This window comes from Seriola dumerili, unplaced genomic scaffold, assembly GCF_002260705.1.
Source record: "Seriola dumerili isolate Sdu_G_001 unplaced genomic scaffold, Sdu_1.0 BDQW01000161.1, whole genome shotgun sequence".
NCBI lineage: Eukaryota > Metazoa > Chordata > Actinopteri > Carangiformes > Carangidae > Seriola > Seriola dumerili.
The window spans coordinates 771,057-789,182 of NW_019174416.1; the positions used below are offsets into that span (position 1 = coordinate 771,057).

General features: G+C 40.8%; 3 protein-coding genes and 1 long non-coding RNA gene across 4 annotated transcripts; 2 read left to right on the forward strand and 2 right to left on the reverse strand.

Moving 5' to 3' along the window:
* Positions 1-46: 46 nt before the first annotated feature.
* On the reverse strand, positions 47-3,052 carry LOC111226509 (the record flags this gene model as incomplete). The annotated part of the gene is made up of 5 exons (XM_022751698.1): positions 2,998-3,052; positions 2,276-2,389; positions 468-2,144; positions 281-380; positions 47-191 (listed from the first exon to the last, which is right to left on the reverse strand). Coding segments are annotated over exons 1-5 (2,091 nt in total), but the record flags the coding sequence as incomplete, so codon positions are not given.
* A 795-nt stretch (positions 3,053-3,847) lies between these two features.
* LOC111226516 (ES1 protein homolog, mitochondrial-like) lies at positions 3,848-5,672 on the forward strand. Its single transcript, XM_022751707.1, has 5 exons — positions 3,848-3,909; positions 4,412-4,524; positions 4,746-4,917; positions 5,016-5,217; positions 5,310-5,672. Exons 2-5 carry the CDS (start codon positions 4,417-4,419, stop codon positions 5,500-5,502), a joined length of 675 nt encoding a protein of 224 aa, XP_022607428.1. The 5' UTR covers positions 3,848-3,909; positions 4,412-4,416; the 3' UTR covers positions 5,503-5,672.
* Positions 5,673-9,367: 3,695 nt separating this feature from the next.
* Positions 9,368-11,091, reverse strand: LOC111226758 (probable alpha-ketoglutarate-dependent hypophosphite dioxygenase). The gene is made up of 6 exons (XM_022752070.1): positions 10,962-11,091; positions 10,470-10,731; positions 10,295-10,386; positions 9,970-10,109; positions 9,750-9,854; positions 9,368-9,651 (listed from the first exon to the last, which is right to left on the reverse strand). Exons 1-6 carry the CDS (start codon positions 11,089-11,091, stop codon positions 9,565-9,567), a joined length of 816 nt encoding a protein of 271 aa, XP_022607791.1. The 3' UTR covers positions 9,368-9,564.
* A 4,452-nt stretch (positions 11,092-15,543) lies between these two features.
* On the forward strand, positions 15,544-16,389 carry LOC111226799. The gene is made up of 3 exons (XR_002665317.1): positions 15,544-15,603; positions 16,026-16,169; positions 16,353-16,389. It is a non-coding gene; the product is annotated as an uncharacterized LOC111226799 (long non-coding RNA).
* The last annotated feature ends 1,737 nt before the right edge of the window (positions 16,390-18,126 follow it).

Sequence of the window (18,126 nt, forward strand, 5' to 3'; positions counted from 1 at the left end):
TTACACATTCAAATAAGCAAACATCCACAAACGCACACATACCTCTGAGTATAACCATGCTAATGGAGGAGGGCCACGCAGCCTGCATGAAGTCCAGCAGCAGAGGGCTCATTAGGTGTCGCACTGGCTCCAGCTGCTTGATGGAGGAGATCCACATGGACATGGGTCTGTCCTGCGCCTGCTTCTTCACCCTGATGTCAAACACAACAATTAGAGAATAATGAGAGTGGAACAATTAATGAATGCAGATAAGGGCATGTTCATGGAAACAGAAACTCACTTGTAAGCTTTAACAACTGCGTCAGGCCTGTTGCAAGCTGCCACCAGGACATAGACGGTGTCAGTAGGCATTCCACATATGCCGCCGTTTTTCATGATTTCTGCAGAAGAGAAGACAAAAATCTCACATCACATACATAAACAAATGTTTATTTTAGAAATCATCATTGTTGTCTTTTATATCTCACCTGCAATCTGCTGGACAGATGTGGCCTTTCGGGCTGGTACATGTGGACAGACATTGGCGCCTCCCCCAACACCTCTCAGCTTGAGGAAAGGTTTCCCAAAGGGGATCTGGGGGGACTGGAAGGTGCTGTTGAAAAGGTGGCCCAGGAAACAATAGAAACTGACGAGACCAAAGATGATGGTGACTCCTATGTCATAACCAAAAGGCAGAGCACCCACTGCATCCAGCAGGAAGCTAATGAGGATGAGCTGGAAGGTGAAGGAGTAGACAAACCAGGCGATATTTAGAAAGAGCGCCGCAGCTGTCACTAAAATGTTAAACAGCATGAAGGTAATGATCCCGACAGAAACATTGAAGCCTCTGGTTTCACCGTACAGGCCGCCGTATCGTGTCAACCCCCACACTGTCCACATCATGCCATAGACCATAAAAACTGCACTCTCAAAGGTTTTACCCCGAGCGAATGCAACTGAGCCACAGAGCAGCTGGAGCGCCCCACCAGCCACCACAACCCAGGGCAGAACCAGCACATAAAGAGGATTTCTGTCACCAATTGTGGCTGTGACAGCAAAAGCAGCCAATACATTGCAAGCGTGGCCTAACACCTCAGCATCTGCATATTTGGAGTAACCCAGGTGAGGTGTATGCAGTTCTTTATCATGTGCTCTGAGGGTAAATCTCTGCATCCTGGTTACTAAAGCCTTGAAATAGCCCTGCCCTGTGGGAATCATGGTACTGGAGACCATATTGAAAGTGGTAATTAAAAGCATGCAGGCAGAGACCACAAATATAGCTGCCTGTACACCCTGAGTGCCTCCTTGGAAGAAGCCTTGCGGCTGGGCTGCAATGGCAATACAATAGGCAACAAAGAATAATTGGTAGAGTCCCTCCAGCAAGCTTTTCTGACAACTGAACAGAGCCAAGACGAAGAACAGCACAGAAAAGACGACAGGGAAGGGAACAGGGGAGAAAGGCTGGATTGAGTAGAACGATAAGAGAGCGCTGTAACCTTCTGCAAATCTCAACAGAGCAGTGAAGCCATAAAACGTGGCAACTAGTGTGTCCATGGCTCGATAAAAGAGGACACACATGCCGAGCTGGTAGACTCCAGCTGTCCACAGCCAGGGGACATGACCAGTGAAGAGCCGGGGGACCACACCTAACAGAGGACAGGCTAACACAGAGGCAGACAGCAAGTTCATCACCAAACCCACTGACACAGCATCGCTACACCCCTGGTTCTGCTCTGTTTTCAGCTCAGCTTTTCTCTTCAGGCCTGTTCCTGGAGGTTCCACTTTGCCATGAGTGATGATGGACAGCAGACGCCCAACACCAAAGTAAACACCAACCAGACAGACGACAAGGTAGTTAGCAGCTGTGGCAGACTGACCAAAACCTGCAGCTGCCAGACCGGCGATTTGATGGGCACATGCTAGGCTAATGCCAATAGCTATGACAGCCAGAACTGCTTTCTTTACTATGAGTGCAACACTGCCGATGATGAGCAGAGCTAAAGTGAAAGCTGCCAGACCAGGGATCAGAGAGGATCTCAGGTCTGTGGGCTGCAGCACTCCCTGCCCCACCAGGATGTACACCAGACCTGAACCACACCACAGGGCGGAGACAGTCAGACACACAGACGAAAACAGCTGGGCGTAGGACAGACTGCGGCAGATACCTAAGAGACAGAGAGTAAACAGAGGAGAGAGACCAGGGAGAGGATTACAATTTTTAAACTAGAACAAAACAACTAACAGCACAAATCAACAAATGAAATAAAACTTGTGATATTCAGTCATCAAAACCAACCTGCATAAGCTAAGAGGGCTGCAATGATGAGGAGCAGAATCCCCAGTGCAGTGTAGGGGATGAGCTCTCTTTCAGGAGAGCTGCCATAGTCGTTCACCAAAAGCAGGAGAGAACCTACAAGTTATAACAAAAGCCATTATGTAGAACCTCCCACTGGTAACTAAAAATCTAAAACTCAACTTAGGTGCAGTGTTAAAACAGTTTTTTTTGTTTTTATTTTTTTTCAAACCATTTTAATTAAAATAGAGATGTGATTTTACACTCTCAGTAGCTAAAAGTATGAGTAAGTGTGAAATGTCCCTGTTTTTAATTTCTTTACACTGCTACATTTTATGAAGGTACTTAATAATAAACACAATTAATTAATTTTTTTTATGCTTTAGCATCAACAGCTTGAAACTCAAACAACATGCTTTTTAAAAGTTGATACTAAATTAACTTGTCACTCAAGCTTTACCTGACACATAATTATCAATAAGAGGAGAGTTGGTTCCCGGCTGCTTTCAGTAATTTTTAAAAAAAAAAAACGTTTTAGGGTTCAAACATTATGCAACATGCTTTTTGAATTTTGATACCAAAATACAAAAAAGTAGGATATTTAGCATAGTCATATGCAATTATTGTTAATAAGTAATGACAACATCACAGCAGAAAGTGGGCTTATGATTGTTTAATTCAAATGTTTAAAAAATCGTAACTGAACAAGGGAAATAAAATCTTACCGCCAGAGATGCCCAGGATGCCCACGGACACATGCAGTGAGCCGAGTTGAGCCATAGCAGGAGTGTGTCTCTGGAAACGTGTGGCTGCGCTTTATACGTATGCGTGTGACGTCATAACGCAGCAGGAGAAACCTGAGAGGAGAAGCTGCACCTCACGAGGAAACAACACGGATCCGTCACTGTACAGGGAGAAAATAGGCTTTTCCCATGTTCCCGCATATACCAAGTGTCTGTTGCCCAACTGCGGTATTATGATACATCATAGGCAAGGATATAATGTTTGCCAATGGGTAAAAAAAACACCTGTGTTATTTACTTCATACATTAATATTACTTAAAGTCTAAATATCAACGTGCATTGTTCTTGTGTGAACACAAAAGTTAATAATTGAATTTAGAACTTATAACCAGTAAATAATAAGTAATATGGATCAGGTGATTTGTGTAACTTGTAACGTGTGATATTTCTGAATAAATCTTATTCATCTTATTCATAAATACACGTGTGATTTTCTTATATCACCTCAAATGCATTACTTGAACAAAATATTGAAAAAATTGAGCGCATAAAGGTGTTTGACCCTGAAAAATTACTTTTCGTTTTGTCTCAACCACAGAGCTTTGAATGTAAGTCTATAATAAATCATTAACCATGAGGTTTAAATGTGTTATCATCTCTATTGTTCATTTAAAATATTGAGAGGAATGATTCAGCATTTTTTTTCCAACACAGGCCTCACATATCCGACAGTGTTCCTGGTTTCCTGTAAGGTGCATGATGTCAGCTTTTTGGTGTGGGAGGAGAAAGGAGAGGCAGGCAGGACTATAAAAAGTCTGCTTCAGAGTTCAGCCGGCACACCTCTACTGAGCAGCTCGACTTAACACAACTTCCTGGCTACCTGCATATACAAGGTGAGAGCTACTATATCTACATTATCTTTACCTCTGCTATAATTCAACAGCTGCTTTCTATGTAATACTTTATTAACAAGCGGATTGATTTTAGACAATAATGTTATAAAAGCAGCACTATAATCCACGAAGGAAAGGGTGAAATGCTAAATGAGTGTCTGATACATAATCATCTTCAAGCGCCGTGTGTATTTATTCCAGCAGACTCAAACCTCTTCGTGTAACTTCTCTTTATTGGTGTCAACTGTGTCACCTGGCAGCAGCAGCAGCAGCAGCAGCACACCTGAGACTCCTTTCTCACCTGGCTCTGTAAATTTTTTATGTAAACATGTGCAACAGGTGGCTGAGGCACAGTGCTTAGTTAATCAAATGCTCTTCATATCTGATAGTGAAACAAATATGGGATAACCACTTAATGGTGTCAAAGTAACAGAAGTTATGTAGTCTAGATAGACTACATAATCCTGAGAGTCTATATGTGCTTTATGTGTGTGTTTCACAGGAATCATGGTGAAGCGTGTTGCAGTTATTCTCTCAGGCTGTGGCGTCTATGATGGCACAGAGATCCACGAGGCCTCCGCTGTCCTCGTCCACCTGAGTCGTGCTGGAGCAAAAGTAAGAGCAAGAAAAGAAGAGAAGCAAACTTATTACAGTGTATTTATCTTTCAGTCATTTTATCTTAAACATCAGCATCCAGTCTCATTTTGAGGGCCGTGCAGTATTCACATCTACTTTTTGGCCCATTTATTTACTAACAACGGAGCAGGGTCGGCTTTAATAACAACTCTAAAAGGACTCAATAAAGAAGTCTTTTACATGTCAGTGTTTCATTTCAGGTGCAGATGTTTGCCCCGAATGCAGATCAGATGCACGTTGTAAATCACTGTGAGGGGAAGCCTACAGAGGAGAAAAGAAACATCCTGCAGGAAAGTGCCCGTATCGCCAGGGGTGACGTGACTGATCTGGCCAAGTTAGATGTTACAGCATTTGATGCGGCCATCATCCCAGGTGAGACTATCATCACCGTAAATAAACACCATAAAGTAAAATATTTTACCATTCTCTCATCTTCACTTTTGTAATACGCACTGTGTGTTTTTATTCAGGTGGCTTCGGTGTGGCTAAGAACCTGAGTGACTGGGCAGTGAAGAATAAGGACTGCACCATCCAGCCACAGCTGGAGAAGATCATCAAGGCCTTCCACAAAGCGGGAAAGCCGCTGGGCATGTGCTGCATCTCCCCCATCCTCGCTGCCAAAATCCTGCCTGGCTGCGAGATCACTGTGGGACAGGACAAAGAGTGTGAAAAGTGAGTGAAATAGTTTGTCACCATCAGATGTCTATGGATATATACATAAAAAAATGTATTCTACAGTTGTGTCTCTCTGTTGTCCTCTTCAGGTGGCCGTATGCTAAGACAGCAGGTGCTCTAAAGGAGATGGGATGCAAACATGTGAACAAGGATGTGGGAGAAGCTCATGTTGATGTCAAAAACAAGCTGGTCACCACCTGTGCCTTCATGTGCAATGCTCCAGTTCATCAGGTTTTTGATGGAGTAGGTGTCTTAGTTAAAGAGACACTGAAACTGGCTTAAGAAGTCTCCTCTTGATGTTTGGTTTTATTTACTGAAAAAGCAGCTGTTTGGGATTTTATATACAGGCACTGTATCTAATATTAAGCTGGTGGGCTTATCTCCGAGCATTTGTCTGCTATACAATCAATGTGTTGTTTTGAGATTTTGAATAAATTTTACTCTACAAATTACATTTCTTCAATTATTTTTTCTTTAGTAAAATAAAACAATGGAAACCACAGGACATGTACAACATAAATACTGTCGGATAACTTTCTCATATACATATATATATATAGTGTATTAAGTTTGGACAGAACATGACAGAGAGCTCCTCAGAAGGTGAAGATTTTAGTTAAGCAGAACCGACATCGAGATGTATGTAAAGGGGTAAGAAACATCTGTAGCCACCAAATCCTCACATGGTTTAACGTAAAGTGGTTTAAACATCTAACTTCGGAACATCCTTGGTCTTCATTTTGCTTCAGGGAAATATATCATAATTTCCAAATTATTCCAAGTTTTGTCAGCAATTTTTCCCCATAGAAATGAATGGACTGAATGTTCAGAGGCTAGAGTGGATGACATCTCACACAGAGCAGGAGAAGGTGTTAAACTGTTCAGAAAAGCTTAACTCATCCTCACGGCCACAAATTTCACTCTTCACGCATCATTTTTTGCCAGATGGTAAGCAAATTTGTCTAATTTGACAAAATGTGACTATCAAAGCACAGTGACAGAGAATTAGACCTATGAGTTTCAAAGTGTCAGGAGTAACACTCAACTGCTTCATTGGCTCCAATGTTAAATGACACCAGAAATCAGGAGATTAACAAAGAGATTGGTTTGTTTTAAATTGCTGCACCTCCTCCATTTTAGACACAATAAGCAAATACTTTATACCACTGCATTCAGCTGAGTCTGCTCTCTCAGAAAGTATAAAGCTTTAGGTGATAGCAGTTAACATTAGCTTTGTTGGCTTTGATTTGCAAGCCAGAGTTTGAGAGGTGTGTCCCACCACAAACCTTGTTTTAACCAGGTGTAACTAAGGAGTAGCCATCACTATGGAAACAATTAACTGCAGCTGTGCACACACAACGGATTCAGATCAGTTGATTAGATTTGCACACACACATAAGCCCACAGAGAAACAAAGATAAACAGACACATAGATATACAGGGAGACACACAAAGACACAAACTCACACAAACATACAAGCTACCTGGTACTGCCATAACAACAGCCCAGAGCACCAGTCATCCATTAATCATTTCAGTTTAACTCCAGCTGTTCCTGAAACAGTTTCAACCTCTTCCTAGACATTAATTCAGCTTTTTCACAATCTTCATACATTTTCTTTAACCAGTTACATGCACATTTAAGACCACTCAATGCAGTTTGAATTACACTGTAAACCCCAATCCATCTGCTTTTCAATTTTTTTTACAGTCACAGAACGCCCACACAAGTATGTGTAAATGAAAATGCTAATTGGATTATTGCATTGTTATTTTCATTTTTACTCAAATAAAGCACACTGTTGGACGTTGAGTCACATGGCTGCTGTGCTGAACAGCAGCAGAAGCACATTCTCACAGGTTTGCTAACTGGACAGCGGACACAGGTGCCCTGAGTGTTCTTTGTTCTGTGTCCTGAGCTCATTCTCTGTTTGCCCTTCAGCTAAGCTCGTTCCCTCTATCATTTCACCTTTGTTCCTGAGCACATTGAGTGAGAAATTTATTTCATTATATTTCCACACGTCGTGTTTATTTTGTTGTTAAGTAGTACATCTAATCTCGCTTTATTCTGACATGATTATGTATTTAAAGTGAGAATGCACTGATGTACTGATTTTGATTTGGAATTGTTTGTTGATTTATTCAAGATAATATGATAGAGTGTGACTTGTAAGCACGCTTTCTATCATTTGTAGAAGTATAACCACTCAACTGTAACCACTCATACCTGAGTGACAGCAAGCAAAAGATTAAATACTTTCAAATGGAACCTGCTGTCTGCTTCTCCTGCTTTGCTCATATTCATTAAAGTCCGATGTAACCCTAGAACACATACTTGTGTGATAAATTACAATGTTATAATGGAATTACAGTTTCATTTTCAAGTTTACATGACCATTTTAACAAAGTCCCCTATAGGCTTCAATAATGAAAATGAAATAATTATAGTCTGTTATTTTTCTGCACCAGATATATTATAATCATAGATTGTAAATTTAAAGGAGAACCAAATCCTTTTGAAGAATTCACATTTCTTATTCCTGTACCCCAGAACAGTTTGGTCAGTATTTGCAAACATGCAGCAATCTCTCCTAAAGTTAGAGAATCTTTTAAGAACCTTAAGGTGTCACCCCAGTTTGCTCTATAGCGAGTGGATGGGGCTCTAACGCTGTGAGGCCATGAGGCTCGAGCTGTTGTAACTTCAGTGTCCCACATTGTGTGGGAACTGAGCGCTGAGTCTTACACAGTTTTCTGCTTTGTATCTGTACACAGATTCACAAAGGCACTTCCTCTTTCACAGTGTCTTTGTGTTGCCTTACCACTGGAATTATTTTTGTATACACAGTCTCGTTTTTGTTTTTACAGATACAAATCTCTTCTATGCATGCACTTTTTTTAAACTTGAATTTCTCACAAAGAATTATTTCACATATTTACGAGGCTCTTCATTTACATAGTTTGGAAGTATCTGAACATCACTTTCCAAGCTCAAAATAGTTTTGACCCTAATTTGAGCCAATACTCTCGGTGGTAGACAGGACAACATGTTGAATTCTAGCGGTTTGAGCTTTAAGGTTAAACATGGTCTGTTTGGTGTTTGGTGTGACCAGATGTTTATTAGGTGAATTACTCATGCAGATTTATTTTACTTATTTATTTTTATTTCAGCTGTACTCACAACTTCCATGCTACTGCACTGTACTATACTAAAGGTTTTGTGTGCATAAATTGAGTGAACCAACAGGGATTCATAGTGTAGGCTATAAATGAAGCAATGCAGCTTAGTCTCTCTATGAGTACTTCACCTCATGACTCACATTTAAACTTCTTTCACTGCTTACACTACAGTTTGCATTCTGCATCACTGTTCCTTTTTTTCCAATCTCTTCATACTACTTCAACAAATTCAAGCCAGCAACGCAGTTTAGCTTCAGCTTGTGCAGAAGCAGCAATCACACTGGGATTTCTTCAGAAATTGCATTTTCTAGGTACACATATAGAGTTGTTGGTCCTGGAACTTCTACTCCCTATTTTGCACAGGAAATGGAAAAAGTGTGTGTACAGTTGTAGGGGGAAACATAAATCTGGAAACCTTTCATGATGTAAAACAAGATTTTCTCCTTGCGGATCAATAGATTATTACAGCCCAGAACTTTGAAGTTGTTGAACTTTTTTTTTGAATATCATACAGTACATTGTTTTCCGTTTTGACAGGTTTTTGTGCATTAAATATGCAAAAGAATAAAGAGATAAAAGAAGCGCAACAGGGTTTCAGGTAAGAAATAAGATATTTATAGAGCTCAGTTTCAGTTTACATCACTCTGGTGAACCATGGAATAATTAACTTTGATTTAATCTGTGGATATTTTACAGATTTCTGTGCTTGTGCCTCACTGTACCAAAGTGTTTACTAGTGGATTCTGAGGATTTTGTATTCATTTTACCAAATCCTAATTACAAAAATATACCCGCCACACTGTCTTCTGGATCATATTTCAATACTTATGCAGTTTGTTAAAGCAGCACAACTGAAATTCACTGACTGACCAGGTTATTCTCACATTTATTTTGAAGGTTTATGAAACAGTCAAGTTATATATGTGTGTGGCACAATACAATGTCCACTTTTTATGAACAATAAAACAGCATTTTATCAATTCATTCTTTTTCACAGTTGAGACATTTCAATACTATACAACAAGCTATACGATAGAGATTTGCAGTTATTTTTTGATATATTATATCATTCATAAACATAGAACAGACATTTGTTATAAGTATGAAATATCACTGTAAAGTGAAAAAGTAACTGTAACTTTCAAGTAGGAAGAACCCAGGAAGTATTCATGTGCTTTTGCCTGAGAAATGATTGTACTGATCGGTTCCACAGGCCAAAATTGTGGCATGAAATTTCCTGGGACGATCAGGATCCTATCAGGAACAGAAAGAGTCGGGATCAAAACACAGTGTGAGTGAAATTATAACCTGCATGGAACATAGAAACTATTCTATACTCATGTTTGTCTCACCTGTATGGGGTAAGCACAGGTGGGAACATATCGGATCACAAATCCACAGCGCCTCCTCTGGGATGTGTTGGCATCACTGGCATGGACAAGGAGTCCATCATGGATCTTATAAAATAAATAAATAATTAATTCATAATTAATTTCTAATTAGTTCACTTTGAATTGTACTCAAACCTATTCATAACCATGTCATCAAAAACAAAAAATAAAATGAACTCACAGACATCTGCCCAGCCAAGAGAGGGCAAAACACAGCTTCATCAGCCTGCACCAGCTCCTCTGGGATTTCCTGGTTGACTGACAGCATGTTTCCAGGGCGGATGGCTTGACGATGAGGCAACATCCCAGAGCAGTGGCTGCCTTCAGGCACACAAAGAACAAAAGGCTCAACTCTGTGAAACAGGTTGTTGATTTCATGAAGTAAATCTAGTGTTGTTATTCCACACATGATGGAAAATAAGGTAACACTTTTCTTTAACGTTTCACCAGGACAGTTGCTAAAGGGATAAATGTGCAAGAGAAGCATAAATGAGCAGCTGAGGTACCTGGGATGACCCGAAGGGCTCCGTTCTCTTTCAGTGAGTCATCGAAAGCGAGCCACACAGAGAGAACAGGGCCGCCAGCAATACCCCAGTACCTGTGAACGCAACAATTACAGTTAGAAAACAGAATGATGCAAAACAAAACCTTCCAGTGTTTTTTTCAGTATCTAAAATCTACCTCATATCCTGATGCCAGGCCACGTATGGAAGTTCATTCTCTCCAATACTCCCACCGGGGTTGGTTTCACCTTCTTCGTTCTCCTGGATGTTGGCTGGTTTGAGTGCTGGGTATTTGCAGATGAAGCGGGAGTCCAGCAGGATGACGTCGGGGCCCAGGATGGCTCTGACCACTCGCATGATTTGAGGGTGTTTGGCCAAACCCATCACCCACGGATGCTGAAGGTGAACATTGTGGAGGCTGTACTGGGTGTACTCTTCACCTGGAGAGACAAATATATGACACCCCAATTCACTGACAAATAGAGCGACACTTCATTATATCTTTCTTATGCTGTTTAATTTAGTTTCATGTAGAACAAGATGGCAGTGTAGAGATAAATTACACAACTATAATACATTTCGGTCACATCAGTTGTTCCTATGGCTAATTTCTGCACTCCTGCTTTCGGTGATTAACTCCCAGACCAGTGTATCTTTCTGAGGTACTTACCAAATTCCTTCTCCAACTCAGAAAATGCATGTCTGGCTTCTCTCAGCTCCGTCTCGTTCAATACAGGCAGGGCTGAGAGAAAACCCTGCTGGTTGTAGATCTCCTGCTGTTTAGCCGTGGATGTAGTCATCTCTATTAGACTGTTTCACTGCTGATGCCTCAGACTTTCTCCAAAATTTATAAGGTAGAGACTGTGGCGGGGGGAACAGAGAGGGAAAGTGAAGTTTAAGTAAGAAAGAGAAAATGATATCTATCCTGTTTTCCATCTGGTTTTCAAGACAATTTGAACTTTAGCTGTTTATGGAGACATAAAAAGAAAGCATGTCCTGCCCGCCTGGCCTGATGAGAAAAACATCTAACCACGTATAGGTGGGTCACAGTGAACACCACCTTATTCCTCCTGTCCTTTAACACAAATATAACCCTGTGACGACACCTGAACCCATGAACCAAGTAAATTTGTTAAGCTAAAATTATCTGTTGGCCTAAAACAGGCCCAGAAAAGAACATTGCACTTGTTACAGTAGACAAGGTGAACTCTTTCAGGACCATCTTTTGTATTTTTTCATGTTAAATCTTACCAGTAAGTAATAACTACAACAATTTCAATAAGCATCTTATTGTCTCCATACCTGTCTGCTGTTCAGTCCTCTCTAGCTCTTTCTGAGACTCTGGACTCTGGATTATATACTGCCCAGAGCATCATCAGGAAATTTCACTTCCTTTTTCAGCTCATAAAATCCTCCTCAAGTCTTATATGTCACATGTGATCTCACATTTCAAGAAAAACTAAACAGGAAAAACGGGAAAACTAATTTCATGACGTATACTTTGAATGCATCACCACACATTGACTGCACAAAAATAAAAAGGTATTTATTACCTAAAGTAATATGAAACCTTTTCCTTTTAGGGGCTCCGCACTGGGATGCTGTAATCTCCATACACATGATGTCACGCTTTACCACCTGGGAAGAGACAGATTTATAGACAAGAGGCTATTTCTGGTGCTGCCCTTTATTTTGAAATTGGTCCAGACTGATATGACTGATACTTTTTTTGTTCACACAGAAACTCATTATTCTGTCAGATGAACTTTCCCAATCATTACAGCCTCATATTCAACTTCAGTGAAGGAACGATGACTGATCACAGGACAAAGACATACAGTATTTCATATTCTGTGTGATGAGTGTGTGAACATGGCTGAGTCTCTGAGAGAAGAGAAAATCCTATTGGTCTCCTTTCACAATAATGGACAATCTTGGCTTCTTTTAACAGTTTTTCCCTCCTTACAGTTGTCTTTTTTTGTTTTATCTTCCTTACTGTATGTGTGTATAAGAATATTAGTATAGAAATATGTATGTGCCATTTTACATGAATGGTGTGAAAAGAAAAGAAAAATTAGGGCTCCCTCTTACTGGTTCACTTGGTGTGTTTATTTTACACGTCATTAACAAACTGTTAGTTTAAAGAAAAAAGAAAAAAGTGATATTTGAGGATGCAGATACTGTTGTGTGGTCATGAAACAGACTTCCTTCACAAGGAGAAACATGTGTCCTGGAGCCCTTGCGGTTATTAGGACACTCAGCTGCTGACACATGCTGTCCTTTTCATTCTATACTGCATCAACATGTGTATAAATTAGATTAATCAATAATCCGATCACTAAATTAACAAAAATGAAAACAATATAATAGATTAATACTACTACAGTGGTGTATGAAATGGACTGTGTGTCATGTGCTTTAATACAAAAGACAAGCAAAGGATTTTTTTTATAGTCTCTGACAGGAACTTTCCAAGGATGCTGAGAAATGTACCGAGGGAAACCCCAGATCACTCAGTGGCCCCTTTTGTTGTGTGATGATATGTGTCAGGAGTTTCAGTGGACCAATGACCGGGAAAGAAAAGCAGAAAACCTTTCAGCTTCCTTCAGTAACAGAGCAAACATTAACTCTGCAGCACACTCCATGAGCAAACCACTGCTCCTCAACAGCTGTTCCCGGGGCTTCCCGGTGTCACATGTGTCAACACATTTATTATGTGTTCTAATGAGACTGAGAGGAAAACATTTCACAGAAGTCAAAGTAAAGAAACAAATACCATAAATAAGTCGATAAATGTGGGTATCTTCCTCCTGTTGAAGCAGTTAACAAACCACGAGCATAGTTAGATCAGTTCTTACAATTTATTTTATTATTCGGACTATTTATAGCTTTTAAAATATAAGAAATTACAATAAACATCAGGGTAAATATAGAAACTTAACTTTAAAGAAATGTATATATTAGAAAGAATTATTTTAGATTACATTAAATATATATAAGTACCAAAGTTAATAACTGTGTGAGATATATATTGAACAGAACCCCCTGTTAACTATAGCCTACAATTCAACTTTAAGTTTGTATTATTTTCATGAAGCTTACCAAGGATAAACCTTGAAAAACCAGTGAAGCACTTGAGTCCAGATTTGTTCATGTTGGGCTGCTTCCATAAACTTTTACTACATGTTATTTACTGTCAGCATTAATCAGATAATGCTGCTTTTAGAGAGAGAGAGAGAGAGAGAGAGAGAGAGAGAGGGGGGGGGGGGAAGGATGAAGATGAGAGACATTGAGCATGGTGTGTCCCAATTAGGATGGCTGGAAAATCATTGCTGACTTGCCAAGACGGTATTGGACATGTACATGTTAACAGTTTTTGTGCTCATTTACTGGCCACTAGAATTAGACTCCATTTCAATTCATTTCAGGCTTCTGCCTTCATCCTACACCGGAGACCGTGTTGGTTCATTGTGGATGATTCCCTCATTAGTGGCCATAAACAACCTTCGTTAAAGCCCTTTCCTGCCTTCTTGAATCCATAGGGATGACATATTGATTTGGAGTGTAGATTTAGACAAATATTTTGACTCTGGGTCAACTTTTCCTTTTATGTAATAACCCTTTTTTGATGATGCTGATGTATGATGTCTACATGTAGGTTTCACAAGACAGCAATATGTTTCATTGAGAACATATCCTCGTTGGATGATATCTTTTCTGAAAATGCCCTTCGTTTTGATCTTGAAAACACATTTTGAACATTATCCAGGCACTTTGAGTAGTTTTCTTAAGGAAATAGTTTCAACATTTTGTGAGAAATACTAATTATCTTTCCTTTTAAGAGTGGAGGAGAATATTGACACCGACTCTTATGTTGTAGGCTACGTAGAAAAATAAAAGTACAAGCCAGCAGCTGGTAGATTTGCATAAAGACTGGAAACCACGGGGAAACAGCTAGCCTGGTAGCCCCCTTAACAAGAGTCAAAGTGTAAAACAAGTTGTTTCTTACAAGGGGGTCATCCCTGCAACATTGCCACGCAGACAGTGGAAACTCCAGAAAATCACTGGTCCCAGGCGAGAATAGTCCCAACACCTTCTGTAAATCTGCAACTAATTGGGGGTTTTTCGTTCTTGTTGTTACCTTTGGACAGAGCCACTTTAGCTGTTTTCCCCTCATTTCCTGTCTTTATACTAAGCTATACCCACTGCTTGCTATAGCCATGAACACATGACATGACATATAATTTTTAAGCCAAGAAGACGTCATTTTTTAATTTCCTATTCCATGATGCCTCAGGGGACTATATGTTGTGAAAAACTGCTAAATACTTAAAGTCATTTTTAGCCCTAAATAGACCTACATCCTCCTATTTGTACTGCCATCGACCTGTGAATATAACTCTCTGAAATTGTGTAACACCAGTATTCACATAGCAGGACACTACGTAAGTGGATGAAAGCATGTGTTTTGTGGGGGAGTTTAGCCTTAAGGGGGATCAGAGGTGATCGATTCTTTGTAGCACTTGCTCTCTTGAGTTACAGTAGTCCTACAGTATGTTTGTGTGAAAGAAGCCCTGGGGGCAACATGCCGAGTTGTGTGTTCTTCCTGAGCTGATTCCCCCTGGGCCCTCCGCTTTCTCTCTGTCAGCTATTATCCTTTTGGACAAGACCTCACAACAGGGCTGGTGGAAAGGAAGCTGGTTTGACTAATTAATATTTGCAAATATTTCCTTTTCTCCAAGAGGTTTAATAGAAATCAACATTTTCTAGGGATCATCGCACATTGTTTTCCAGAGGCTATCGATATGCAAATACATAGCAGATAGTAAACAGAGATTTTGATTGGCCAGAAGTAGCAGATGCAGAAAAATCCACCACTCTGTGTGTGTATCTGAGTGTCTTGAGTGCATAATGGTGACTGTGCATGCATGTGTGTGTGCGTAGCGTGGGCGTTGCATAATAACTCCAATTCGATTCTCCTGTAAGTGCACTCTATGCGAGTGGGTGTTCAAATGCCCTGAAGTTCTTGTGTGCGTACAAGTGTTTGCTTATTATTGAAAACCACTGCTAAATCTTCATCATCTGACTTTATTTAATGGCACATATCCTCTGTGTATGTGTCCATGTATAAACCTGTATGCGTGTGTCGGTGTGCGTGCAGGACAGAAGATGTCGAGTCCCGTGGGTGACAGGTTGCTGTCCACAGAAGAGCAAGTCACTCTGATCACAGAGAGTATGACAGTCACCTCACTGACCAGGAGAAACTGCTGCTGCTGAACAAGAACACTGAGCTCCGCAGAGTCAACAAGGAGGTACATCACCACCTTACTGCTGATGTTGCAATTACTTTTAGTTTTCTCTGAATACCAGAGGAGGACTGGGTGTTGTGTGAAAACTGCTGCTAAGCTGTGAAAGTCATCATTAAAGTAAAATTTTCACGATTATACAACTTGGCTTCCAGATTTTATTAGTTGCTGCTTAATGAAAATGGAGGCAACTGAAATGATTCTCTGGATTGACATAAACTTGTCATGTCAGTCTGTCCTCACAACAACGTGAGTGTAGAGCGTCTCACTTCAATCGACCTGAATTGACTTCCTGATGCACACGCTGTTGGGAGGACAGACTGACAATGATGGCAATAATGATGAAATGAATCATGCTATCAGTGGCTGCAGCGGGGGCAATGGCAGTGATGATGATGATGATGATGGTGGTGGTGGTGGTGTTACAGCTGATGAAGCTGAATGAGGACTGGGACCAGGTGTACCGGAGTGCCACACTGGGTCTACAGCACAGGCTGGAGGCTTTGGAGCTGGAGAATTCTGCCATCAAACAGCTCAACAGTAGACTGCTGCTCAAAGTAGAGCACCAACAGGTAAATACACTCAAGTACTTCAAGCATGCTACAAAGCCCCTGCTTCGGTGCACTGGTATAGACCCTCAAAAGTGGGTGTAGATACAGTACATGGGGGGATTCCTAAAACTGTGGGTTAATAATCACAGGTTTAACATTTGTGGTTTCATGTGGGCTGTTTTACTATTTCACTTTGGTTTGCAGAGTGCTAAAGAGTACTATGAGCAGGCTCTGATGCAGGAGCTGTGAAGAACCAGGAGCTGCAAGAATACATCAGGCTGCTGGGACAGCAGGATGCAACACCCAGAGAGAGCCTGCACAACTGTCAGACAGGTACCTGTCTGTGGATTTGCGCATCTGATCAGATTGTGCATTTTCATTTCTGTCAATATTCTCTCATCATCACTTTGTTCTTCTGTTTTCACTAAAGGGCAGCTTCAGTGCTGTGGTAAGCGATCCTGTGTCATTGCCCCACCAGCCAATCCACCATCCAGAGATCCGACTCTCACCCAGCCACTTATCTGGTTACAACCCTTCCTCCTTTTTCCAAAGCTTCTTCAAGCCCAGAGGCTGGATGCAGGGAAAACCAAAGCAGCAATACCCCACTGGGAGCACTGGGAGACTCCCACCAAGAAGTGCAGGATCTAAAAGAGCAGCTGGAGGCCTAAGATGTCAGGTGGGCTGCTCTCTTCAGCACAGCATCATTGTGATGAGAGCAGAACTGATGTCAACTCACTGTTGCCAGGGGAAGATTTGCTTAATGTTTAGGAGGAGCAATCAGATGGTGAACTGCACCACCAAGTGGTGGCTCTGTACCTCTCTGAAATTTGCTCACAGCATAACAATAGATATCTGCAGGTCACAAGATATGGCTTTGATACTGGCTCACTGCCATATTGATGTTTTTGTATCAGCAGACCCAGATTTATGAAGCAGAATATCAGACGGAGCATAACGACCACAAACACACAATGCAGGAGAACCGCAGGCTGAGGAAGAAGAGGGAGGAGATGCGTCAACAAGTGGACTACTTGCAAGAGCAGGTACTGAGTTCTAATTATTGTTTGTGCACATGCACACAAACACACACACGAATGCATATGACATACACCAACACATTCACACATAAAAAATAAATGATCACATGTTATGCAATTTGATCTTGACCCAAAAACAAACCAAAAACTGATGTGCTTCGGCAAATGAAAATTCATGCAGTGCTGCAATTATTTTGTTAATTGTGTCAATCAAACGAGAGACTTCAGTGCCAGTGGTGTAAGTGGTTTAAATGTGGGATGTGTAAGCTAAATATAGTTAAATATTTACTGTGTGGTGGTAGTGCAATGGCAGTTTAAGCATAGTGTAGTAGTCATATGATCTAAAATGAAGCTTAATTTAAAAAAAAAAAAAGCCTTTGATGAGATATTTTCAACAACTCCACATCGACTCAATGTTTTTCTTTTACTGACTCTGTCTGGTGTTCTGACATTGCTACAGCTCAAGGTTTATGAGGATGACTTCCGACGGGAGCGGTCTGACAAACAGATGCTGCAGCGGCTGTTGTTAAAGAAAACGCCGCACAAACAAGGACCCTGTGCTTATCCACCGCTGCAAATAATGAACAGCAGCCACTAGGAGGAGACAAGAGGAACACAAAGTGGAGAAGAAAAGAAAACAGCACCACCCACTCTGCCCCAAGCACCTGAACAGGACAAAGAATAGAGTGAGGTCCAGAGAGGAGAGAAAACCATGAACCAGTAGTACACACATGAAGATTAAGAGCATGAGTCTAAACCTGGGAAAGTGAAAATCATAAATGTGTCAATGATTTGTACTCACTCTCATTTGGAAAACCTGCACAGTGATATTATAGAGATGCTGCACTATCTCACACCACAAGGAAATTGGATGACTCTACATGTAATCTTAGCAGTGGATTTCATCCCCCCCCCCCCCCCGCTCTCTTCGTCTTCTCCTC